The sequence below is a fragment of the Ananas comosus genome, linkage group 18 (genome assembly GCF_001540865.1).
Source record: "Ananas comosus cultivar F153 linkage group 18, ASM154086v1, whole genome shotgun sequence".
Classification (NCBI taxonomy): domain Eukaryota; kingdom Viridiplantae; phylum Streptophyta; class Magnoliopsida; order Poales; family Bromeliaceae; genus Ananas; species Ananas comosus.
Window position 1 is genome coordinate 4,871,682 of NC_033638.1, and position 25,524 is coordinate 4,897,205.

General features: G+C 35.7%; 1 protein-coding gene and 1 long non-coding RNA gene across 10 annotated transcripts; both read left to right on the forward strand.

The window, feature by feature from the left end:
• LOC109724040 (polynucleotide 5'-hydroxyl-kinase NOL9) lies at positions 4,027 to 18,980 on the forward strand. 5 transcript variants are annotated; one of them, XR_002219806.1, is made up of 12 exons: positions 4,027 to 4,267; positions 6,429 to 6,488; positions 6,653 to 6,693; positions 9,310 to 9,547; positions 9,647 to 9,744; positions 9,855 to 9,888; positions 14,742 to 14,911; positions 15,123 to 15,306; positions 16,012 to 16,192; positions 17,094 to 17,202; positions 17,903 to 18,048; positions 18,138 to 18,265. XR_002219806.1 is itself a non-coding variant. In XM_020252663.1 (12 exons), exons 4-12 carry the CDS (start codon positions 9,336 to 9,338, stop codon positions 18,609 to 18,611), a joined length of 1,185 nt encoding a protein of 394 aa, XP_020108252.1. In that variant the 5' UTR covers positions 4,050 to 4,267; positions 6,429 to 6,488; positions 6,653 to 6,753; positions 9,310 to 9,335; the 3' UTR covers positions 18,612 to 18,929. The 5 variants fall into 5 exon arrangements, 4 of the variants coding, with proteins under 4 accessions (XP_020108254.1, XP_020108252.1, XP_020108251.1 ...); XM_020252663.1 differs by lacking the exon at positions 17,903 to 18,048 and adding an exon at positions 18,543 to 18,929 and having other exon boundaries at positions 4,050 to 4,267; positions 6,653 to 6,753; XM_020252662.1 differs by lacking the exon at positions 17,903 to 18,048 and adding an exon at positions 18,543 to 18,929 and having other exon boundaries at positions 4,050 to 4,267.
• On the forward strand, positions 20,466 to 23,336 carry LOC109723647. Of its 5 annotated transcripts, XR_002219719.1 has the most exons (8): positions 20,466 to 20,625; positions 20,722 to 20,821; positions 20,901 to 20,997; positions 21,088 to 21,189; positions 21,278 to 21,338; positions 22,351 to 22,428; positions 22,722 to 22,862; positions 23,023 to 23,336. It is a non-coding gene; the product is annotated as an uncharacterized LOC109723647 (long non-coding RNA). The 5 variants fall into 5 exon arrangements; XR_002219718.1 differs by lacking the exon at positions 22,722 to 22,862; XR_002219717.1 differs by lacking the exons at positions 22,722 to 22,862; positions 23,023 to 23,336 and having other exon boundaries at positions 21,085 to 21,189; positions 22,351 to 22,670.

Here is a 25,524-nt window from a genome sequence, read left to right on the forward strand (position 1 = left end):
CATTAATATCGGTACTCCCAAACATCAATACAGCTACTCTTAGTTTCACAAAATTCTAGAGTTTACCAACCAGCTTTCTACTATGTACTAGTACACCACTCCCACTATCGATACGCTATACCGAAACTACAACCTTACAGATTTTGGTCTTCGAAGTACTTTTCGCGTCGTTTTTGCACCAAAAATGCTCGTATGCTCTCCAAACTCGGTAAAAAAACCTGAATAGTATTAAATCCTATTTATCTCACTAGAACTTTACAATTTGCCCAAGTCTAGTATGCTACACACTCTTTCTCTCTCTACTTTCTTTTTCTAAAGAGAAAAGAAAATCCTAGACTCCTTTTTTGGATCTCGGAGCTCCATCTCCTAGCAAGGTTGGAGAAGGATAAGAGCACTTGGAGGGAGCCCTAGAAAGGAGGAGACAAGCTTCCCACACTTCATTTCCCTTGTTGAGAATAGTAACGGTAAGTTGGTTTCAGAGTTTAAATTAAATGTTTTTGTCTTGCCTTGAACGGTGCTAGGAGTTTTTCTAAATAAGGGTTTTAAAGATTCTAGCTTGGTTAGAATTTTCTTTTTAGGACTTTTTTTGGGAGCCACAAGAGCCCAAGGGATATTTTCCAGAGAGTTTACAAATCGAAGTGTGGAACATCACTAAAATAGGCTTAATATCCCCTTCATCTAAAGTATTCCTATTTCTATGCATATAGCTTAAACTTTCATGTTATCTTAGTAGCATTCTTCATGAGCAAGTAGAACACTGAATTACATGGACATTCGGACTTAGTTGACATAGTGTGGCACTTAACATAAAGGGGAAATCCATGGTGTTGAACATAATGAGATATAGACAAATTATAAGAATTTGATAGTAAATGATATATATATAAACATGTGAATGAATTCATAGGTTAACTCTAATATTAGTAGTGACCTTCGTCTTGAAAGTTTTGAGGAGATCTAAAAGTTCAAAAGGAAGCTCTAGAAGGGTGAAGGCAATCCTCTCAACACATTTTCCCCATACTAGGAGGTGGAGAGGTAAGTTGGTATTTTTAGAATCTTATTTTTGAGAATTTTTCCCAAATAATGGATTTGTGAGGTTTTAACTTTGTTAGAACTATTTTTAGGATTTTCTTGATATTCTTAAGAGGTCAAGAAATATCCCTTCTTGAAAAATAAAGAGAATGTAAAGAATATCACTGAAATGGGTCCTTTTTCCTCCTCCTCCTTCTCCTCCTCCTCCTCCCCTCAGCGTGTGGTTGTATGAGGCCACCAAGGCAACCTATCCCATTCGCCTTCCTCTCGGCAATTGCCTACAAATAAGTCTGCATCCATGCAGAGAGGCTGCAACTTGCTTGCCCCCGTTTTAAAAGGTCTATTTCGACTAATAAGAAGTCATGAAAAAAAAATTGTATTACCATATTTCTTTAATAGATGGGAACCAATTAACGCCTTTGTTTTCCATGTGCTGCTAGGTCTTCCTCTAAGGTTCCCACCACTTTACCTGTGCCCGCCCTTTTGTTTTCTCATTGTTTTCGGTTGGTGGTGCCTGAACTGGTAGCCTTTTCGGCTGGTGACACCTAAGCTTGTTGCTTACGGTTCAAAGGTTGGCTTAAAAAAAAACTCCGCCCTGTGCCTGCTCTCCTATACCCTCATTACTTTTGGTGAGTTGGGCGGCACTATGCTCGCTCTAAATTATGATGTTTTTTTTTTTTTTCCCCCCTATTTACTTTGGCGGTTTGCCTGGGCTTCTTGAGACTACCGAATTTGATATTTGAAAAGGCACCTCCTCAAATTCTTATACTTAGCAAGTTAAAAAAAAAAAACAGGGACACTAAGCCTTTATACTTAACACAATAAAAAAGGAAAACATGCGGGGGTCCTCTTTGGGCCTACAAGCTCTAATGTTTTTAAACGTGCCTTCTCAAAACCTTATGCTTAACAAATATAAATTATGGCAAAAAGACAAGCATCCATGCATCACACTAGGAATGTCCCTTCTATTACTTTCGCTAATGCTCAATAAAATGTCCCCACTATTACTTTCACTTAACATACTCTGCAGCTGGCTGAGAGCATGTTTGACATTTGTGAATACTTGTGCTTAACAAATCTTTATTTTGAAGAAAAAAAGTAGGGATTCCTTTCATTATGTAGCTATATGTATTTTCCTTTGTATTGATTGTTTTTTCCTCCAATTTGCATCTTGGTGACAATTACTGAGATGTCGGTTATTCAGCTTTCATATACTAGACTAGATTATTTGATGAAATTGCTGGGAAGCTGGGCATTGAAACGCCCGAGTGCATTGTAACTATTGCTACAGAAGGTTGGTTTCTAGCATATATAGACCTTCCAATTGCGCGTAGTGGGACCGTTATTGAAATTGTGCGCAATTGGGGTCTCCATCTTTTGATTACATAGCGGCAAAGAAAGATGCAGCCTGTGTAGCTATTCAAAGGATGAAAGATGAGCTCGGTTTGCAAAAATAGGATGCAAACTATGATGATTTTATATTGTACAAGAGTTTGTATTCATAATAGTGATTTGCTTGGGCAGTTCACGAATCTTAGGCGGGAGCACAATCTTTTGAAAGATTGTTATGCTACTGCTGTTTCCGAAAAAGCTGACGCTATAGCTGAGCAGGTGAAAATGCATCGTGAAATCAACGATTGTCATGCGACCATTAACTGTCTACGTGCTGGCCGAGCTGCTACGGCGGGTGGCCCCTCCGAAGCAGGATCTACTTTTTAGCTCTATACTCCGTACCCTTTAGTATTAGAATGTTCAACCGCCTTCTTTTGTCCTATAGAGCCGGTACTCATGCCTCAACATATTTGGTGCTTTTGTCGATATGTAAAATTCGGCATGTATGATTTAGCTTTAAAAAAACTCACGGCTCGCCCAAAATAGAAAAAAGTAAAAAAAAAAAAAAACCTTTAGTCCGAGTCGTAACGTTCGCTTCCCTCCCCGGACTTTTTTTACAAAATAACCATCTAAAATTTTATAATTTGCGAAATAACTCTATCAAATTTCTATTTGGCAAATTAACACTTAAAACGCGGTGAATCATTCACCGCATTATGAAAAGTCTAAGATCTTTTAAAAGCGGTGAATCATTCACCGTCTTCTTCATGATTTTTTGGAATAGAGAAAACAATGAGGTTGTTAAAATTATACGTAGATTATACGGGAAATAAAAAAGGGAAATAAAAAAAGTGAGGTTGTTAGGATTGTGTGTGGAATATTAGAATTTTTGTTTGATTGTTAGAATTGTATGGATAGATTATTAAAAATTTATTGATTGTTAGAATTATATGGATATATTATTAGGATTTTCAAATGGTTAAGATTATATATGATGTTTGATTATTACGATTGTTTGGATATATTATTAGGGAGTTCGGCTATGGTGCTTGTAAAAGTACCAAGCACTTGGTGCTTGTAAATTTTTTACCGTTAGATCTTTGCCTTTGATCATTTTTACCCGTTAGATTATACTATTCAATCAACCACCCACTCAACCCTACGGGGTCCACATTACCCTAATCGCACATCCTTTAATCCAAGGGCCAAAAACTTACAAGCACTAATGACTTGGTACTTTTAAAAGCATAGGAGCTCAATTCTATTATTAGAATTTTTTTGATTGTTAAAATTATATGGATAAATTATTAGAATTTTTAGATTATTAAAATTATATGTGATTTGTTGAAATATTTATGTGGTTGTTAGGATTATAGAAAGAAAGAAACAATAAATAAGTGAAAGGTGGTAAATGATTCACCGTTTTTCTGAAAAATTAAGATCTTTATATAAGCGGTGAATCATTCACCATTTTTAAGTGATTAATTTTTTTTAAATATAATTTTGGCCAGGTTGTTTCACAAATAATAAACTTTTAAAAGGTTATTTTATAAAAAAAAAACCCTTCCCCTCAAAAAAAAAAAAAAAAAAAAAAAAAAAAAAAAAAAAAAAAAAAAAAAAAAAAAAAAAAAAAATCACTCGGTCAAAAAGTTTTTACCCTAACTTCTCACCCCTGCGGCCCTGCCACCGACTCCAGCCCCCATTCCTTCCCCTCCCCCTCTTCCCTTCCGGCCGTTCGCCGAACGCCATCGGAAGCCCCCGCGGGGCCGCGTCGAAGATCGGGTTCTTCACTCTTCAGAAATCAGAACCCTCCTCGTCGCCTCTTCCTCTTCCGCTTCAGCTTCAGCTTCCGCTTCCGCTCTCCAACGATGGATCAGTAATCGGGTGGTTCTTCACAAACTAGGTACGAATCGTCTGAATTTTTATGCTTTAGTTTCTCTCTCTCTTTCCTTTATTTCATCTTCTCTTAATTGCTGACTGTATGGTTCTGAGTAACAAGACCATGACTACAAAATGTGGCATCATTGTGAACATGCATTTATTAAGATTCGTTACTTCTTTTTTATCTTTAATCTCTACAGCATACATGAATATTCTAAGATACCATAGATATTCTTAAAAAAGAATAATCAGCAAATAAGGTTTTAAGACCTCAAAAGGTTGATATGCCCAGCAGGTTGTGAGTAAGGTTCGAAAGTCAGAAGCGTATGCATTGATTAAAAACCAAGGGAGATCTAGCAAACTTAACAAAGGCTAAAAAACATGGGCGTTAACTGGCAATACTGTGAATTTCCGATGATTTTGGAGAAATAGCAATATGGAGATACAGGTTTGAGTTTTCATTCTTCAATAAGAATATACAAACATTGTTGATAATATGATTACAGAAAAATAATCTGCAAAACATATCTAAAAAAAGAGAAATCATCTTACATTTATATGTTACTATATATGTACCTCACTGAAAAATGAGAAGACCTGAGGAATAAGAGTTTGAAGATGTCTAACTTTAAGATTTCCTGCTCCTAACATTTGTCTTAGATTGTGTCAAGCTCCCAAGTGGGATCAGTATAGGGAACCTCTCCATTCCTATTAAGTTCTTAGTAAACATTTTTTATTAATCAAGAACTACAAATCTCATCTTTAGATGATTGGAAAACCTTTTTTCTCACTATTTCTAGGAAATAATAATGCACTGAAACAAATCCATGCTTGCCATTCAGATATTAACCCTTGATATGTCAAGTTTCTTGAAGAACCTACCAGTCCATTTATTAGTTAAAAATAATATATACTATATATATATAGTGTAGTCAATTGTTAATTAGTTTCGTATTGGATCTGAATTTTCAAAGATAGGGCGACTGAATTTTGGTTTTCCTTGAAGATGAGAATTCTTGATTAATATTATGCAACAATAAATCTATTTCCTCCTTTACAATCTTAAGAATTATGAGTATTTATGCTAATAGCATAAATCTTGAGAGAAAAAAAACTTAATTTAATAGCCGAATTTTTGATCCCGAATTTTTAATTGGTGAACGTATAATATCCGTATAAATCACGTATTCGAATAATTGGCGAATCCGTTTTTTAGCCGTATTTTCAACGAATTTAAAAATTAGGAGACGAATTTTATCCGAATTATACCCGTACCGAATTTTTGCCGAATTTGAATTCTAAATCTGTAGTTTAAGTTGTACGTATCCCTGTAAGCTTACTCGACATGGCATGCAACGCTTTTCTCATAAACCTTAAGTATTAAAACCAAATGAAATGTATTCCAAATATTTTTTACTACCTTCCATTTATTAAATATTTTCTTTACTCTTTTAATTACTTTTCAATTATTTTAATATTGTCTTTTTGTTTTCAGCTGCGGTTTAATAAGTTTTTCAAGAATTTTATATTTTTTTCCCCTTTTTGACCAGGATTTACATTCAAAACGATTAGTTGAAATTAAGAATTTGCATGAAGAGAGAATTGCAATTTTGAAAAAGTTAGCAGATTTTCAGGTTGTTTATCTTTCTTACTATCCAACATTTTTATTTATTATAATACTTCTTTCTTGCTCATAAGGATTTACTGTACACAATATATGATTACCAGAATACTTTGATGGATCTCAAGAGTATAGCTTCATCCAAAGCTTTCCAGCTATTGAATGCTCAATTGCAAAAGTCGAAAGCTAAAATGGACCAATATCAGCCATTATTGGAGAAATTACATATTGAAGTTGTCTTTGCATATAAATAGAATCTTATAAAGCTTCAAAATTCCTGGGGGTGCTATAGCTAAAAACATTGTTGGCAGTAGAAAAATGTGGAGCCAAAGAGCTTCAATGCATCTATGACAATAATTTGAAGCTCCAGAAACCACATATCCCATATACCATAGCTTTGGGACTAGCAATATTAAAATATTTTAGGAAAAAATATTCGAAGACTCCCTCAACTGTAGTCAATTCGGAAATAGACCATCAAATTTCATTATAAGATCCTTTCAACCTTTTTTTTACTGCGAGGAATGCAAGCATTGAGTAATAGCTGATGTTTTAATTGCAGCTTTGAAAGAGGTGAAAAATTCTCTCGCTGTGCCGATATCAAGGAATGGATTAAAAGCAGGTAATATCACACTAATATTTGGATCCGTTATTGTTATTATACTCTTTCTCATGAAGAGTTCCTGTGTTTAACTTATTGAGAATACTATCTTTGAGTAATCAATTTATATTTCTTACGACATATTCATTCTTTTTTAATGCATTTTTTAACATTTCCTTTTATAGGATATTGGACATTTTCTACCAGCATTTCCCAATAAAGTGAAGTTGAGTATCCCGTACTCTGTTCCTAGCTTTACTCTTGGCAGTTTTGGTGTAATCACTCAGTTAAGCTACTTTATTGGTATTGTAGTTTAGCTCAATTTACATTTATTAGTTTAATTAGTGATATTTCTACGGTTGTTCCCATCAAGGGAGTAACTTTTACCACACTAGGCTACTGCTTTTTATTTCTATTTGACCCAAGTCTTCTTGATTCTCCAAGCCATAACTCTACAATTTTAGGATGTGTATGTGTAATCATCACCGCAATGCTTTGGAATTTTCACTTTATTAATCATAACTTTATAGTTCTATAAGGCTGGAAGTTGGAAAATGATTTTTATCTTCCTGTAGATGCTTTTCTCAATGCTAGGAAAATGCCAAATGTTCTTTCATTTTTTTTCCTATTTGCTCAGTATATTACTTATCTTTAGCTCTACAATAATATCTATCTGCTGTGTAGAGCAAGTAGCGACGCTATATTAACTAAATTTGAATAGATTATATCTCTAACCCTAATTTTTTTTTTCGTAGTATTAAATATTCCAATCCTTATCCACAAGGTTTAAAGTGCCGTGGCACGGGGGCGTGCTGTTATGTCCCTGGCACGGTACGGCACAGGCACGCTTGCGTGCCGACACGTGGCACGCTTGCGTGCCGATAGATACGCATGACCTTCTACTGGCACGGACTTCAAAATATAAGCTAATGACTTAATTTAATATATTTATAGTAGTGAGTATTGCATAAAGCATACTAACTAAATTTGTAATGATAAACAATGCATTCAAATTTTAAAGTCAAAATGTTGTTGACTGGCGCAAATTAAACATATTGAGATGTTAGGTAGTAAAATCAAAATTTAGAAAGGTTGGATAGCTAATTTAAAATAATCCATAATTCAAATAAGTTCCGTACGTTTTTATGAAAAAAATGAGATTATTGGATAAATATTTCACCTAAAGTTTTTCCCGTAGTTCTCTTAAGTTTTGGTGTGTTGATTATACTTGATATTATGCCTCCGTGTTGCAAATGGAGTGCAATAGTCTATTTGCATTAAAGGTGGGTCATATTCGTTGAGCTTCACAAGAATAACAATTTGCAGTTAATAAGTATGTATATATAAAAAAAGCAATGATGATAGAAAATTTAAAGTCAACCAGTCTGATGGTCTAAGGGCAACTCTTGCTTTTATTAATTGTTCACAAGCTATCGATTTGCAAAAAGGAAAAGGGTGTATTTTGTGCAAAAATACTGATGAAAATCTAACTATTTGAGCTCAAGTCACTAAATCTTTTTTGATCTCTTTGCTTTTGCTTGCTGCTCAGCTGGCAGTTGTGTAGTAGCTCTGTTCTTGCTTCGTGCTTTTTTCCGTCGTTGAATTTTTGCTCTATCAACTATTCAGTGGATTAGATATATTTCATCGCACAACATCATGATGATAAGTGCATTTGCAATTATTCTATTCTTAAGTAATTTATATTTTCTATTTAAATTTTAAATTATTTCAACCTAAATTATTTCAGTTTTAGTGCGTTAAGAGCTATGATACATTGAGAAAGACTTCTGACTACACAAGACAATTAATGAAATCCCTCTACACATTTGAAGAAAGGAAATTAAAGTTGTAGGATTTGCGAAAGTTTGTAAATTATAACGTACAGGAATTAGTAAGTTAATTCTAAGCCTTTTTGTATTGATAGATCATATATTCTCTCATAGCTATGACAAATATATTTTTAGACCACATATCTAACTAACATAGAGTAGAGTTTTCCACTATCATTTTATGCATTGGAAGAGTGGATTTTGTAAGTGCTTTTAGATGTTCTGTGTATTCTAACAAATGAAAGGTGATTATATATCAAGGATTTAAGTGCTGTGGCACGCGGTCGTGCCGGAAACTTGTTGGCACGGTACGGCATGGTGCGTGCAGAGCCGTGCCGATGGGTGCCGGTCAAAAAAATTCTTGTGTGCCGACACATAATAGCATAAAATATTTATTTTCTTTAGCAATAAAATATTCTAACTATTTATTATATTTTTTTATCACATCTTTTGAACTTTGTTGATAAAATTACTTACTAATTTAAAGAATAGAGGGTTTTGAGCTGTGCCATCGGTACGGGGTCTGTATCGTGCCGGTATCTTGTTGGCACGGTACGGCACGGTAGATACGGCCCGTGCCGACGGGCACTTAAAACCTTGTTATATATTATATATATTGATTAACTTCTATAAAATTGATCCGCCGCAACGCGTGGGTGCCTACACTAGTATGATTTTAAAGTCTTTGATGTCATTTAACAATTGTTTGAAAGTATCTTAAAGAGTTGTGCACCTTGCCTCTCTCAGGTGCGCGTTTGCTTTTTCAAACACCGATAGAAATCATGTAGATATGATGTGTAGTGTAGATGTCTAGCCATGAATACTATTATTGAAAATCCGTCTTGTTTATCCCACATTCGATAAATGCGATTTTTTCGTACTCCTTAATTTTCTCTTGGATCGCACCTTGTGCGAGTGCGGAACCCATTATTCCTAATGTCGGAATTCCATTTTACAATGTAAACGGCATTGAGAATCATACTTATTTTGCTTCAGTTGATATTGATATATAGATTCCGAAGGGATAAACATTGGCCACATGATAGAGAGTGATGAGATGGTGGGGGCAAGTAAGAATGGCATGGGAACGTCATCTCCCCACGTAGAGATACTCATACCGCCATGGTGGGCAGAGGCGGCAGAGGCTATTGCTCGCGCCGCTTCTCAGCCACCGGTTGCCTTCATCTGCGGCCCTAAGAATAGCGGGAAGTCTACATTCTCTCGATACCTTCTCAACATTCTCTTGGAAAGGTTCTTGTCTCCTTCTCCTCACTGTTCCTATTTAATAGTCGTATTTATTCTCGGTTCTTTCGTTCTTGTGGATCAGTAAAGATTTGGGATTGTGTGTAGGTATAAGAGAGTAGGCTATTTGGATACCGATGTGGGGCAGCCAGAGTTCTCTCCTCCTGGTTGCCTCTCCCTTCATATTATTGGTGAAAATATACTAGGTACATTTGTTTCCTGTTCTCTTAGTTTTTGGTTCTTTATTGACTTACTGAGAATTTGTGGAACCCGTGCTATACTTTCTTTTAATTCTCATTTATTGATTCTCTTTTAGATTTGATGAACACAAGTCTAAAAACACCTGAGAGGTAAGCTTTTGTTCATTCCTCTTGTTTTCTGTGTTTCTTCAAAATAGAAGATTTTCTTAGATCAACCAAAAAAATCAAATTGGAACTCTTCTATTAATTTCATTGGACTAAGTTGGAAGTTCAGTTCTATTCATTTGGGGAGCCAAAATAATTTGGTTTTTGGTGTCCAATTCTTTAGATAGACATCTAAAGAATTAGATAGACATCTAAAGAATATGTTGCAAGTTACAGTTTAGATGCCAATTTAACGATTGTAGACTTGTAGTGCTTAAACACTATAATGATTATTGTACATCTCTTGGTTAAAATTCCGATAGATTTTAGGTTCAAAAGTCACCCTAAGGAATGGGCTCAAGCCAATTTGATAGCTGACTTGAGATTACTCCTTATGTTAAACTGGTTTCCATGGTTTGTTTGTTCCTTCAATTTCAAAATGACAAACCATTACTTCAATTGAAGGCCATTTTCCTTACAAGATCAACGAAACTTACCAATACATATCCCCTTGTTATTCTTTTACCTGTATTTCTGCAATTATACAGCAATATAATTTCTATGTATGATGCATGATTAGTATACTTCTTTTTAGCACTTCAGCTAAAGATTTAAAGGTTATAGTAATTGCGTAATTAAGCTGATCGAAATCTTGATTTATGTCCTTTGTTTCTAAAGTGTTCCGTTGGGTTTGTTCATGGTCCCTATGCTGGTTTAGTTTTGATGCTTAAATGATCAAGTTTGATGTTAGATTGAGTCATCTAGAGTTATCCATTGAGGCAATATAGTTCTTGCTTGTGTAGTGACAAATACTATACAATTTGCTGCTGATATTATGCATTCTTTGTGAATATTACTTCCGGTTTGCATGTGTGGTGGCAACCAAAGCGGCTCGTTTTCTCTTGCAGGGCAGTATTCTAAAACAACTGCAAATATTATTTTAAGTTCAGCGACTTCAGCCCAGCTTCTTATATCAGGAATTAGCTACTTCTATCATTCACGTTCCATATAATTGCTTCGGTAAATCTATAGGCCTATAGCTTAGAGTAGAGATAAGAGAAATGAATGTTTTAACAGATGATACTCTGCTAGGTAGAACATAGATCAATTTCAAGACTAGATTTTACTCCTCTATAGGTGTCATTGTGTTGATGAATTGATAATTTATTGAGATAATGCTCTTCGTCATATATTCATTAGGAGATTCATATCACTGTCTTGACACATTCTGCAAATATTTTACTTTTTCTACTCAAAATGGCAAGATCGTCGCCAAGCAGCTAGGGTTGGGAGTGTGCTAGGGACTTAAAGATTCTTGGTAATGAGGAACATTATTTCTTGTGAAAGTTGCATTACCATCTGGTATGGGATTGTCAAAATTCCTCCTATCTCATGGTAATGTAAGATTCCTGTGAATGTGGAATTGAGGATAGTTTCACCTCTTCCTAGCAAGCCCTTTTACTCCTCCTGACATAATTTCACAGTTGCAATCTGGCTATTTTGACTAGAAAGTAGAGCATTACTGTTGCAACGCCTCTTTGATCTAGTAATTAGAGAGGACTAGGATATATGTGATATATTTCTGAGCTTAGAGATTCCTATTTCTACATTGGCATTAAGGGCTTTATGGAGGACTTGAAAAAATTTCAAATCTCGAAAGGCGAAAGGGAAAACAGGGAAAAAAATGTTGAGTATGACAAATAAATGTAATTTATTCACTATTTAGTGCATTTGTGTTTCTTTTATTTAATACTGGAGAAATCATCACCTATGAAGTATGAAACATGGTACCATTATAGCACTCTTCCAGTTCCCTTTCTCCCCTTCCCACCTTTATGGGTCCAGTAGTGATTAGTGAAAGGAAAAAAAAGAGAGTTGAATTCGCAAAAACCCATTGACCTTTTCCTAGTTGCCTTATGACCCATTAACTTTAATTTGGTGCAAAAAAAAGAAAAGCAAAGAAAAAGCTATAGTTCCATTGTAATTTGGCTCATAAAGCTTTATTTATCGCTAAAAAATACCCATCATCTTATGTTGTTAAGTTTGATTTGATGCGAATAGCAACATTTTGTCTACTAAGGTTTATTTGTTATAAAAATCCTGGCCAGTGCATTACTTTATGTAGTGACATCAGATAAAAGTGAAGCTTCTCTTGGCAAATCATGCTTTAAGTCTCAAATTGAAATGGTATATAAGGTGTTAGGTTTTCTCGCACCAAATTAAACTTAGCGGGATGAAGTGTAATTAGGGGAAATTTGATTTTTATGATCTAAATCCCGAAAAAAAGAGGAAAAAGGAAAATCAATAAGATAGAAATTTAAATAAACATAAAAATTCTAGAACCCTCGATCATTAGAAGGTGTTTGATGTGTGGATGATCTTTCAGTGCCCATTTGGTTTGGCTTTTGAAACAATTTCTCTAGTCCGAGTAATAGTAGTCACACATTCAGCAAGCAAAAAGGTTGGAGCTTTTGATACAATGAGAAGCTAAAATGTGCTTATGAGCACTGAAACAGAAACTTTAGTTTCATGTTTGTGTATCTATTTGAGGAACTGTTTTCTAGGAGCTTTGATGAAATAGCTGTTAGTGCTTTTGTTTGCTTCGCTGCTCAATGCTGGGCAAAGATCTCGATCGCAACACTCGCTGCATCAACTTCAGCCACCTCCACCAGGGAAGAAGAAGGCGTTCGCTCTGTCTCCGAAGGGCAGAGAGAAGCTGTCTTCGAAGGGCAAGGAGAAGGAATTCGCTCTGGAGTACACTTTGCCTTCGAAGGGCAAGGAGAAGCTGAGCATCGGACAAACAAAGGGCAAGGAGAAAGTTAGCATCGAACAAAAGCCGGCAGGGACAACGTATTCCCTCCGACCAGGCGCTCCTTCAAGCTTTCTAACAGGCCCGGAAAAACTATATTCATCATATGAATCTGAATTGAGATACTCAAGTATGCTCTTCTGTCAATGTTTGGTAAAATATATGCATACAAATTGGGCTTAGGTCAAATAAAACACCGAGCTGGACTTTGGAAATATGCCAATCGGGCTTTAGGTTACAAGATTCTTGGCTACATATATACATTATTAGTTCTGAAGTTTGTCAAAGGTTTGCAAAGCTTGGTGGTTAGCGTTTTATGTTTATTCTTTGTTCCAAAGTTCAAAGCCCCAGGTATTAAAAGAAAAACGTAGTTTCCCCCCCCTTTGCCATTTACTGTAGTCCCACATTGGCCGCACTCAGGCATAGAGAGTGTTTTCCAATATATTTAAAGGATCTATGCTTGAGCTGCTATCAATCAAGTCTATGAGTAGTTAGCAACTCTTGAGAATTACAGATTATAGATAATTGAAACTCTATATATCAAATTTTGAGTAACTCTTGAGAATTACAGATTATAGATAATTGAAACTCTGTATATCAAATTTTGTGTAATTTGGATCTGTATCCAGTTTTGAAAATACTAATAACTCATTGATCAAATTTGAGTTTGAATCAAATTATGGAGTAGCTAATTTATCAGCTGAAATGGGCTCTGACTTGATATCGATCCAAGTGAGGTCCGATATTATCTAATCCTTTAGCCCCCCGGAAATCTTATTAAATGCCAATAGGTGTTTGATGTGTGAATTAGTAAGGCAGTCATGTCTTATAACATGTAGAAAATCTTATGAAATGCCAATAGAAAAGTATTACCACCTTATTTTATTTAAACCAAAAAGTAGTTGGGAAAATGAACAGCTGTGTCTTGTTCTAAAGTTGTCTTACTCTCCACTTGGGATTGTGGGAAGAGTGCTGTGTGTGTGGTGAGAAAGTATGATAGGAAAATAGTTTGTATATTTGTGTAAATAATATTACATTGGGCATATTGCAAGAGTTGGTTAAGATATAATTTATGGGGTCCGATAGGAAGATGGAGAAGCATATCTCTATATGCTTTCGAGCAGTGTTATGCAGCCCTCAATACCAAATTGACCCTAAGAAATTGAGACAATAAGAGATGAATGAAGGAAACAAAGTAGGAAAGCCAAAATCCAAAGAAAAAGAGGCCCATTACAGGCTCATAACAGGGCCTTCAAATGACAAGTGTTGCACATTATTGAAGGTGCCAGAGGCTGCTTCACAATCTTAAGCAATTTGGAGTGAAGGGAATCGTATTAAAGCGGTGTGTTATAAACCTTTTCGTGCTGATATTGCTTATTTTTCATTTTATGTGCCACCAATTTCACTGTATGTAAGGTTAAAACTGAGCCTGGGGCAATAGCAGAGTAGATGGGCAGTGCTGGTCTAGCTAGAATAAGTGCCTAGGTCAACTGCCTAGGTGCCTAGATTGCACCTTTTACAACACAGGTTGGTCTCTTGATGTAACTTGCCATCGTCTTCTGCAATGGAATGTAGAAAATTCAGATCTTGATTTGTGTGTGTGAATGTTGGCGCTGGTTGATAAATCTATTCAGCTCTCATAATGTTCGCATATTTGAGGAAACATAAGCAGTTACATCAGTAATTATTCGATCTTTCTTTTCTATACCAAGTGATCCTCTAACTTAGGAGCCATTAGATGTAATATCTCTTAGAAAAGCATACCTCAACCTAGAACACAAAAATCTCTAGTCTGTCACTGTCAGATGTACATTCTCTTGAGTAGAAGTCACGTGGAAACCCATTTTATTGAACGCCTTTTTTTTTTTTTTTTTTTTCCTGGATCTATCTTAAATGTTTGATGAAATTTCTATTTTGGATTTGCCATACTCCTAAGTTGTTACTGCAAATGTCATCCAGTATTCTTTGGCCAGCTTCTTGTTTTTGCCTATTGCTTTGTGATTCTCCAGTGTGGGAAATAATAGTTTGTCATCTTCTTAATTTCTTTCAGGTGTTTCTTCTATGGTGATATTTCATCAAAGAGAGACCCAGAAGCGTATTTAAATTATGTTTTCAACTTATATGATTACTTTCTCAAGGAGTACTGTTCCTATAATGAAACCGAAAATACTGGAAATTCAATGCCACCTTTAATTATCAACACTCCTGGATGGATGAAAGGTACTATTACATTGCTTGGCATGGTAATGTCAAAAAAAGAAAGTTTACAACTTTACATAGCATAAATATAATACATGCTTTTAAACTGAAGAGTCGAACTCTTCTGTCTGTTGCATCTGTTCTTCATCATCTTTCTATTTGATCATGTTTGATACCTACTAAATATCATATTGCTGTGAACTTTTTCTTATGGCTTTCCTTTCCTATTCAGGTACTGGTTTTGATCTTTTGGTAGAGATGTTGAGATATATCTCTCCCACTATGGTGGTTAAATTATGTATCTCAACTAGGAGTAAAAATCTTCCTAATGGAATGTTTTGGTTTGATGGTGAACAAAAGGGACAAACTGTTGTTATTGATGTTTTTTCCGCACAACAAGACTCCTTAAATAGATCGTAAGTATGAAATGTAGACCTTTCTCTAGTAAAAAGTAGATTCTTGAGTACATATAAAACCAAAGTATATGTTATATTATTCAGTTTTAAATTTGATGTTTTCTTGTTAATTTTCTGGCTGGATGTTTTCAAAGGTGATAATAAATAGCAAGTATTCATAAATAGTTAACTATATCATGTTAATGATGTTAGTCAGATGTTACTTTCTGATTCCTCTTTTCACTTGTGAGATTTACATTCTTAAGTAAAAAAAAAAATGATATGCTTTTAGTGGATGCTGGGGAGAGAATTTTTGCGTTTTCTCACCAAAAGATGAATGGTTCCTCATGGAACAACACTACCGTTGTGTTTCTATATGCTTAGGAACCTTCTCAAACTCTTGTGGAAGGTATTGAAATTTAGGTCTGCCAACTAAAGATTTGGTTAATATGGAAATTTCACTACTAACTTATAGCTTGAAGGTGTAGTTTGAATTGTTTCTGGAACGGTTAATGGTAAATAGAAACTATGCAAGGTCATGTTCTAATAGAATGATGATACTTCCTGTTCTGTTTCTCCTCTTTATTATAAAATGCATTACTATATTGTGGTTTTGCATGATGTTATATACCAACACTTCAGTAATTTTTAGGTGAGAACATGGGTTATTTCACATGAAGATCTGCAATATATTTAACTTTTATCTAGTTTTCTTTTCTTCTGTAGGGTTTTGATTCAGAAGGATGTACGTGGTTTACGTGACCGTCGTCTTTTTGAATATTTCAAGCAATGTTTTCCAACTGATACGAATATTTCAACAAATAAGGAACTTGCCTATGCCCTGGCTTCTCTCCCTCCTTATATACTGCCATTTTCGAAAGTTAAAGTTATGCATCTTCACTGTCAGGTCAGTCAAAATAGTTGTGGTTTACATTTTTCAGATTTTGAAACATTGGTTTACAATTAATTATTAGAACAGGATTCTCTCCTGTCATTGATGTTATTGCTTACTTCTTGGCTGTTGTATACTTTGTGTCCATTGCGCAATGTTGAATCCTTCATTCCTCCATTGCAATCTTCCATCAATCACGTCATCAGTTCATGACTATGAATTTTTTAGCGACTGTCTTTCATCTTTATCCTTTGAAAGGAAAACCTAACTAATTCTTGCAATGATTTGAAAGTACTGAATGGCTAGAAACTTGATTGTTACCCACTAGATTTTTTTTAATGATGTCAAAACAGTATTATTTTTTAGGAAAAACTTTAAATATCACTCCCGTGGTTTCGCACTTTTTCACTTTAGTACCCTATGGTTTAAAGTGTACCCTATGGTTTTATTTTTCTCTTTTTGTTATCCCCTCCACTAATTTTTTTGTTAAATAAGTGACAAAGTTAAAACTAAAGGATATTAAAGTGAATATTCAATAAACTAAAAGTGGGGTATCTGAAGTTTTTTATATATGATTTAACGAGTTAACGGAGGGGTTGACAAAAAGAGAAATAAAACCACAGGATGCTAAATTGATACACTTTAAACCACAGGGTACTAAAGTCAGAAAGTGTGAAACCACAAGGGTGGTATTTGAAGTTTACCCTATTTTTTAAGTTGGACCAAAAGTTGTACTCAATTTATTATTTTTCTTGTGATAATTATCAAACTTGCTGGATTGTCAATTTTTTTTTTTTGGAAACTAGGATTCTCTTGAGCAATCTAGTGCCTGTGTGTTCACCTGTTTCTATATTTGAACTTTAAAAGAACTTTTTTGGTTTACCATTTTGCTTATGAAGCTTTTGGTGTTTGTTAGGTCCCAAGTAATGAAATATGGCACAGCCTGAATGCTACTATTGTGGGCTTGGCAGTTAGTACTGATGGAACTGTAATGAGTCGATCCACACCTTGGTGTGTTGGGCTTGGTACTCTCTCTCTCTCTCTCTCTCTCTCTCTCTCTCTCTCTCTCACCTTGGTGTGTGTGCATGTGTGCTCACGTGATATTTGTATATCAGTATTGTTTTGTTAAGACAATGTTTGTCCCTACTAATTTTTCAGTGGGACAGAAGTCAGGAAACGGTATTAATTTGTAGAAGAATCCAAATTGGTTGAAATTTTGTTGGAAAATTCAATTTGATATCTAGATGAACATAAACAATCCTGATCTTGAATTCAAGAGTCTTATCATTGATTTTCTAGGTTGTTTGATTTGATTGCACCTTTTGCAGCTAATTAATGCACTCGAAACTATTAATTTTCTTAAATCATAAAACTTTTTTTCTAGATACTTCAAAAACTCTACAAAACAAACAAGGACAAAGGCTTCCATCCTCTTAGTAGTAGTTGGATTTGGTTATGTCCATGCCATCGGCATGGAAGATTTGAACCATTTCTGTACCTTGTGGGCACCGTACGTGCCATCTCAAGTCACACGGTTGACATGTCAATCCATGCTATCAGTCACAGGAATGCCTTTTCCCGTCAGCTTTCTCTTTGATAACATCCTCCCATAGAAAGGCAATCACCTTTTCTTCCGTTTCTAGCAACTTTTGGATCTTCCTCTCCTACTTGTAGTACTTGCCATTTAAGTTGAAAATTTGAAACAAATAAAGCTATATTGGGCAGTAAATCTGGAAGCACAATGAAGAAGAACAAATCACTCTTTGCCAGTTAAAGGTGGGAAGGCAAACCAGTCAAATTGCAGATTGCCGGTTTCTTTCTCTACGTTTAATAGACTTCATTCATGCCTATACATCTGAAATGAAATCTAGGTTTCTTCCCTTCTAATCTAGTCTACAACTTGATTGGAACTTGATTAGTGCAAAAGTATATACTGCTCACTGAAATACATATAATTCAGGTATCGTCAGAGGTGTAGATGTCACTGAAGGTCTATTATATGTGATTACTCCTGTTCCTCTTCACTATCTTCGAAGTGTGGATCTTCTACTACAAGGCTTTGTTGAAGTACCGACTAGTCTTTTGCAGGTAATTAATTGAAGTACCGACTAGCGTTTCCTCTCTTTGTTATGTAGCACATTTGCAGCTTGTGGTCTAATGAATTAGTTGTGTTTATTCTATATGGTTATGCAAGCACGCCAAGCAACATACTTTTTCTTGTCGATGCTTTGTGAACTAGATCTTTCTTGCAGTTCGTTCGAACTAATCCTTCTTACAATTTTATGGAGGAAACTCTGTTTTTAACGACAAACTTTACATTATGTACCATAATTCTCTTCTACTAACAATAGACCTTTCTTTCCAGGTGCGCGGATGTGTTTCCCCTTACATGTCTACTAATGTGCTGCATAGGATATCAGATAAGGATTTATAGGATATCAAGATGGGGCTGTAAAAACAGCAGCAAATGCAACACTCAGAGCAGTTGAAAGGGGGGGGGTGGGGTGCAAATTTTGAGAGCACTGTTAGAGGGTTGCGTCTCACTNTTTTTTTTTTTTTTTTTTAATTATTATTATTATTATTATTATTATTATTATTACCCGGTTCTTATGGAGTGCTGCCTCTAAGTTAATTGGTAAATGTTGAGACTTCTCTGATCAGGATTTTGCTGTTTGATGTAAATTAACAGTCCCAATATATGCTTTATGTACAAGGAGGGTTATTTTGGGAAAGTTCAAAATAATTTCAGTTAGTGTTTCCGTGTACAATGTTAGGATGCAGTTTTCAACGAGTAATTTGATTCCGATGTGGGTTTGTGTGTGGAATGGCAGGTAGCATTCTGTTTTCTCTTCAATTTTTCTTTTTCAATTTTTTTTTTTCTTTTGAAAAATTTCTCTTACTTGTAGACACAGACACCCACCGCAGTCCACAAGAATATTATTGAATGTTCTCTGGAGGTGAACTTCTGTTTGAGCGTTTTTTTTTTCCGTCCTTAAGATTGAGAACATTCCTGTAAGCAGTATTTTCTGTTTTCTTATTTTCTTCGACTGTAAAGAGGTTATTATTTTACGCAAACCTGCGCCGGAGAAGGCTGTATATGTGTGAAGTATATGTGTGAAAGCTTGCTCGACTAAGATTCGGAGGCTTGGCAAAAAGATGGAAGTTCAAAACACGGTTTCTGCGTTGCTTATGAATATCATATTTCCTATATTTTCTTAAATAAGATCGGTATCACAATTTATGTTCGCTCATGTTAATGGTGGGTGGTTCCTGAAGGTGCTTCATCCCTTTCATTATTTTGGTTCCAGTTCAGAAAAATCTGGCGAAATTTGTGTTCCTAATTTTATTTTATTTTTTAACTAGGGACTGATTATAGTCGCCCAGGTGGAAGATTATTGAATTAAAGTATGCCACTGTTAAAATTGTATTTGGTTGGGGAATAAGCTGTTGGTTGTTCTTGGAAAAGCAACAGTATCGGTGCGTCCTATAATGGGTATATATCCTACACTTTATCGATTCAATAGGTGGGGTATTTTATTAGTCACTTCTTTATCCATCCAATAGGTGAGGTTTTTTATTAGTCACCTCACGTGACTAGTGAATTTGTTCATCTCTTGGATGGATTGGGGCCGCAGTGTTAGACAGTATTTCTCATCTTGAAATAGGTGGAACTTCTAAAATAAGTAAAGAGCCAAATCAATTTTGTATTTGCATGAGAATTGGTTTATTTCTAGAAATTAAAAGAAGTGCTTGGGTGAAGTTCAGTACTGATGTTCTCAACTTCAATATCACTACTTGGGTGAAATTTCACAAGTCCTGAGAGTTCTTCAAGCCAACTCATAGTTGAATACCAATACTCTAATTTCAGTATCAATAGTAACAGCAGAACTATAGTTTTGCACATTTTGCCTTCTTTTTCAAACACAATCAGGATCATCAAAATAGTATTATTACTAGTTTACTTGAGCTTCGCTATTTACAAAAGTTTAGTGCATTACAGAGCATCCGGAAAGAAATATGCACTCGATGCAAGAGAATTGAACAATTTCGAGCACCCGAGGGATTTGCCAAATGTCTAAAAGTCTAGATTTCACTCATTGCGTATCCAAACTCTTCCAAACCTGTAGTACACTGAACTTGGGCAAATTGCGAAGTTCAAGTATGGGAATGGTAATTGAAATCATTCTACATCTTTTGAAGGGTTGTCGTGGGGTTTTCGGCGAGTTAGTGGAGCGATCAAATGCTCGGAAGTGCAAAAGTGCATTGCAAACTGCAATTTCTGCACTCTGCATTGAGTACCGGTACGAGTGTGATGGGGTACCGGTACCTAGCAGCAGCAACTGCGTGGTAGCAAGGCTAATTTGGTCTTTTCACTGCCAAAGCTTATCCCTAAAAGCCCAGCACAATCTCTGCAGCTGGTTAGAAGGTGCTGGAGCATAGAAGATCAGGTTTAAACCCTTCTCTTTCTCTCTCTCTATGTTTTCTCTCACCTAGAGTAGGAAACAAGTGATTTGAGCCTATTTCTCTCCCTCTTTTGTTACTAGCTGAATTGGAGAGCTTGGAGCAGCTGTGGAGGAGAGGAAAAGTAGTCTTGAGAGTGGTTTTTCGCCACCCTAACTCAGTAGGAAGCTGGATTAAAGCTTGGTAAGATAAGCTATTCAACTTCTTTGTAGTGAATGCCATAGAAGTGAAGTTGATGTTGGTTCTTTGCTTTTTGTCGCAGCCGGTTTTGGAAGGTGCTTAGTAGTAGTATAGAAGAGGTGTTTTGCTGAGTTTCAGCTACCCTGAACCAGAGAAGAAGCTGAAGTGAAGGTTGGAAGGTGATTAGCTACCTACTTTCCTTGTTTTGATGCTATACTAGGTGTATAGATGAAAGTAATGAGGCAGTTTTTTGGATATGTTCACAGCAGGTTTATTAACCACTTTGAGCTGAGTTTAGTGACTCTTGTGAGCTGATTTCAGTGTGCTTCAACCTGATTTGAGGTGGAGTTCAAGTTGGAATCCTAAACTAGGTATGATTCTACCTAGATTAGATGCTTAGGAGAAATTGTTTAGTAAAGGTTGAAGTCAAGCTTCCAATTTAATTAGTATGTTTACTAGGGTGCCTGGAGGCTGCGGATTACTTTCGCTAGCAGGATCGACGAGAGTCGACGTGCTTTTGGTGGGTTTGACCTCACCGAAATGGATGAATTCCCCCTATGTTCTTATCTTTTGGCATAGAACTAGAATTATGCTTATGTGTCGCTATTGGCGTCATAAGCGAGTTGTTGGATGTAATAGTTGTATTTACATCATATCGCTGGTTATACTCTATTTGGTAGAGAGCTATAAAGGTTAAATTCCTTGCATGATAACACATATCATTGTGTAGACAAGTCGTGAGTGAATGTACTATGCTTGAATTAGCAAGAATGACATGTGGTTTTATATCCTAATGGTTGTTATATATGTATAGAACATATGAAACATGTATTAGAATATGATCAATATACTTGGGTAGACAAGTTAAACTTGACATCCTATTGACGAAACTACCATGTACTTCATGTTACTAGCTATGCTTTAGTTGATAACTAGCATTTGTTATCATATTTAAATTCCGACCTATAGGTCGGTAGAGGACATTCTGTGTTGAGACATGACGATTGAGGAACTTGTATTATGGATCATGCTTGCTTGCCATTGTGCTCATTCGCACATGCTTGTGAGGGTCGCTCCCCACAAGCTGGCACTCCGGAGTTGGCCTACGCGATAGATTGCTCGCCCCTGCAGGATTGGGTGCCGAAGTGGATTGCCGCGGGGAGTGTAAACTACCACGGGGCCATTAGGCGCGGCGCAAGCTGGACTACCTTGTGTAGCTCATGAATTGAATCAAAATCCTAAATTGTGTTGAGATAATGGTCACCACTAGATAATGTGTATTTACAAGACGAAATGACATGTTTACTTATGTAAAGTAGTTACTTTGCTTACTGCATAAAAGTGATTACATTGGAAATATAGTTGTAAGATCATTGCTTATTATCTTTGTCATTTCTATCATGTAGCAGTTATACTTACTTTTCTTTATGCATCATGAACCTAGTGGTATAATTCGCTGAGGTCGGCGGCTTACCAACTGGGAACTATTGTTTAATAGTTCTCACGCTCTCTTTGTTGTTATTGTGTTACAGAGCTATCCATTACGGGAGAGGCTAGGGATCGCGGCAAGGGAGTCGCGTCTAGCTAGACATAGCTTGGAGCCCCGCTAGGTAATCCCCTCGCTGCTTCGATTTTGTCGACGAGGGTGGTGTGTACCCTGTATAGAGAGACTACCACTTGTATTTTGGGCTGTTTAGTGATTTTGGGTTATACATATGTTGTTAGAGCGTTGTACTATATAGTCTTGTGTTTTTACTTTCTGTTGATCTTAGTGGAGTTTTATACTACTTATTCTCTAGCTGCTAGAACTTTCTGTATATTCTATGCTCTGATATCATGTTAGATTATTCTACCGATTATCTCTTTTCTGACATGATTTTAGTAGACGCCTTGTATGCTGTAGGTATATGGCGGGTCTGTACATGTATCGGATATGCTTCCGCTGATTCCCAGGCGTGACAAAACCCTTGTTCATGCTAGTTTTGATCCGAATCAAATCCAAAGCATCTCATGCTCATCCAAAAGCTTTTAAATAGTATCAATAGTAATTTATACCGGAACTTCACTAATTTGCAAAAGTTCATTATGCTATACTTTGGCCCAAATCTTAGGTTCTGACCAATTTATTTTCATGACATTTTAGTAATCTGTAGACTTTGGCTCCTGACATTTAAGTAATCTGTAGACTTTGGCTGAAATCTCAGGTCCTTTAGATTCCTTTCAAGTCGAGAGTCCATCGAACCTGTCTGCTCAAGTTCGGCCAGAGCTAGGTGGCCGATTACATCTCTCCGACATTTCAGTCGTCTGCTGACTTTGACTGAAATCTTTGATCCCTATAGTTCCTTTCAACCAAAAGTGAACTAGATCCAGTCCATCCAAGTTTGGCCTGAGGTAAACAGCCGAATATAGCGTGCTTTCATAGAGGTCAAGTCACAACCAAGAACCCAAGCCGAAAGCTTCCATTTTCTTCCATTGTATTCATTTTCTTTGAATCAATAATAACATTTTTTTCGGCTTCTCTTTGGCAAACATGCTTATTTAATTTATGTAAAATTTTTGAGTATTTGATGGTAACTCTTTAACCCAACAACCTCCAATTAACCTAAAGTGTTCGGATTTAAGTATTTTCATTAGTGATTTAGACTAAGGACACACTTGTTACAGGTTTAAAGTAGGTAAAATATTAATCCTATAAAATTTTTACTCTATATTAAACTGTGTTTGGTTCGTTGGCGTTAACTTTTAAGAGAGATAAAAATTTCACCTTCCTTTAATCTTCAACAATCAAAATTTGTTTTTTTTTGTTTGAGAGATTAGGTAGCACGCTACCCGCTTTGTTTATTTCATTTAAAAATAAACTTAGCTAGAAATATAAATCAATTAGGGTTCGAACTTGGGACCTCCGGTACCAACCACCAAGCCCTTTTCCACTTGCTCCAGGGGCGGTCGGTAACAATTCAAATTTGTTAATGTGCATGGACTAGGGTAAAAGAAGGTAAATGATATAATATATGAAAAAGTGATAAAATTTTGATCCTCCTTATATCATTTTCTTCACTTTCTATTTTCACTTCCTCTCTTAATTTCTCTCAGCTTACTTTTCTCTTTTTATTTTCTCTCTTTATTTTCTCTCTCCTTAATTTGTGGCTCTTTATTTTCTCTCTCTAAATTCTCTCTCTTCACTCTCTCCTTAATTTCTCTCTCTTAATTTCTCTCATCACTTTCTCTCTCTTTACTTTTCTCTTTACTTTCTCTCTCCTTTATTTCTCTCTCTTCAATTTCTCTCTTTCATTTTCTCTTTCTTTATTTCTCTCTCTTTACTTACTCTTTTATCTTCTCTCTATACTTTCTCTCTTATTTTCTCTCACTTATTTTCTCTCTTCTCACCTTCTCTCTCCTCATCCCTTCTCTCTTATCACTTTCTTTCTCATTATTTTTTCTTGCTTTACTTTCTCTCTCATTTTTCTCATTATTTTATCTCTCTTCAGTTTCTCTCTTTTCATTAATTAGTTGCTCATTTTTTTTCTCTTCTCACTTCCTTTTCTTTACTTTTTATGTCCCTATTTTCCCTCCCTCACTCTATCTCTCTTTACCTTCTTTCTCACCTTTCTATCTTTTATTTCTATCCCCTCTTTTGTTTATTCTCACTTTCTCTCTTTCTTCACTTTCATTCATGAAAGACTCAAATGTCGTTACAGAAAAAAAAAAGAAATAACCGAATGGGGCAGTAAACGGGTAGGTGGAGCTCCTGCACCGATCCGCCCTGAATGGGGCAGCAAACGAGAAGAAATAAAGGAATTTGGGACAAAAAGCGACAGATTTAGGGCAAGAAACAAAAAATTTTTGACCCACTCCAAATTCGCCCCGAATCCGCTCCACCATGATCCGCCCCGAATCCGCCCCACATTGATCCGCTCCGAATCCGCCCAAAAAATTATTTATATTTTAAGAAAATATTCCTAAAATATAATATATTTATAAAAAAGTCCAAAATACAAATAAATTGGTGCTCTCATTCCTCATGTATTTGAAATTTTTGAGTTTTGCTTCGAATTGTGATTGATATTTTTTATTTTTATAATTGATATTGTTAAGTTTATATATAACTTAATAATATTAGTTATTAATATTAAAAAATTATTAATTTATATTTTACAAAATATTAATAATATTATAATTTTTTAAAAAAATATTAATTGGCAGGACGGACTTGGGGCATCGTCAGGAGATGGGTTATGAGGAGGAATGGATTATGGGATATATTTTTTTAACCCGTCACGGATTCAGTGCAAGAAGCGAGGCGGAATTTTGGTAGTTGGTGCGGGAGATGGGGCGGGGCTCCCGCCCCCATATTCGCTCCGTTTGTGTCCTTAATTTGTCACACCCCGGGGTCCCTTTACAGTTTGCAGATCAGCAGAAAATGCCCAAAATATATTTTTTTTTTAACTTTGACCGAAGGGTGACAGACCCGTCACAAATGCAAGGAATCCACTGTTCACACGGACAGAGTCTTCCCTATATTTGCACGGCGTCGCATATAGTATAAGTTATAACCATATCCATTCACAGCACATATTTACAAATACTTAGACACAGGATCGTAATCATAAATCATTCACATCTATTAGTTGAAAGTGTTTTCTATCTGGAAACTCACTTTGAAATACTAAAATCACGAAAACTGTAAAACCTTTTTGAAAATCGTT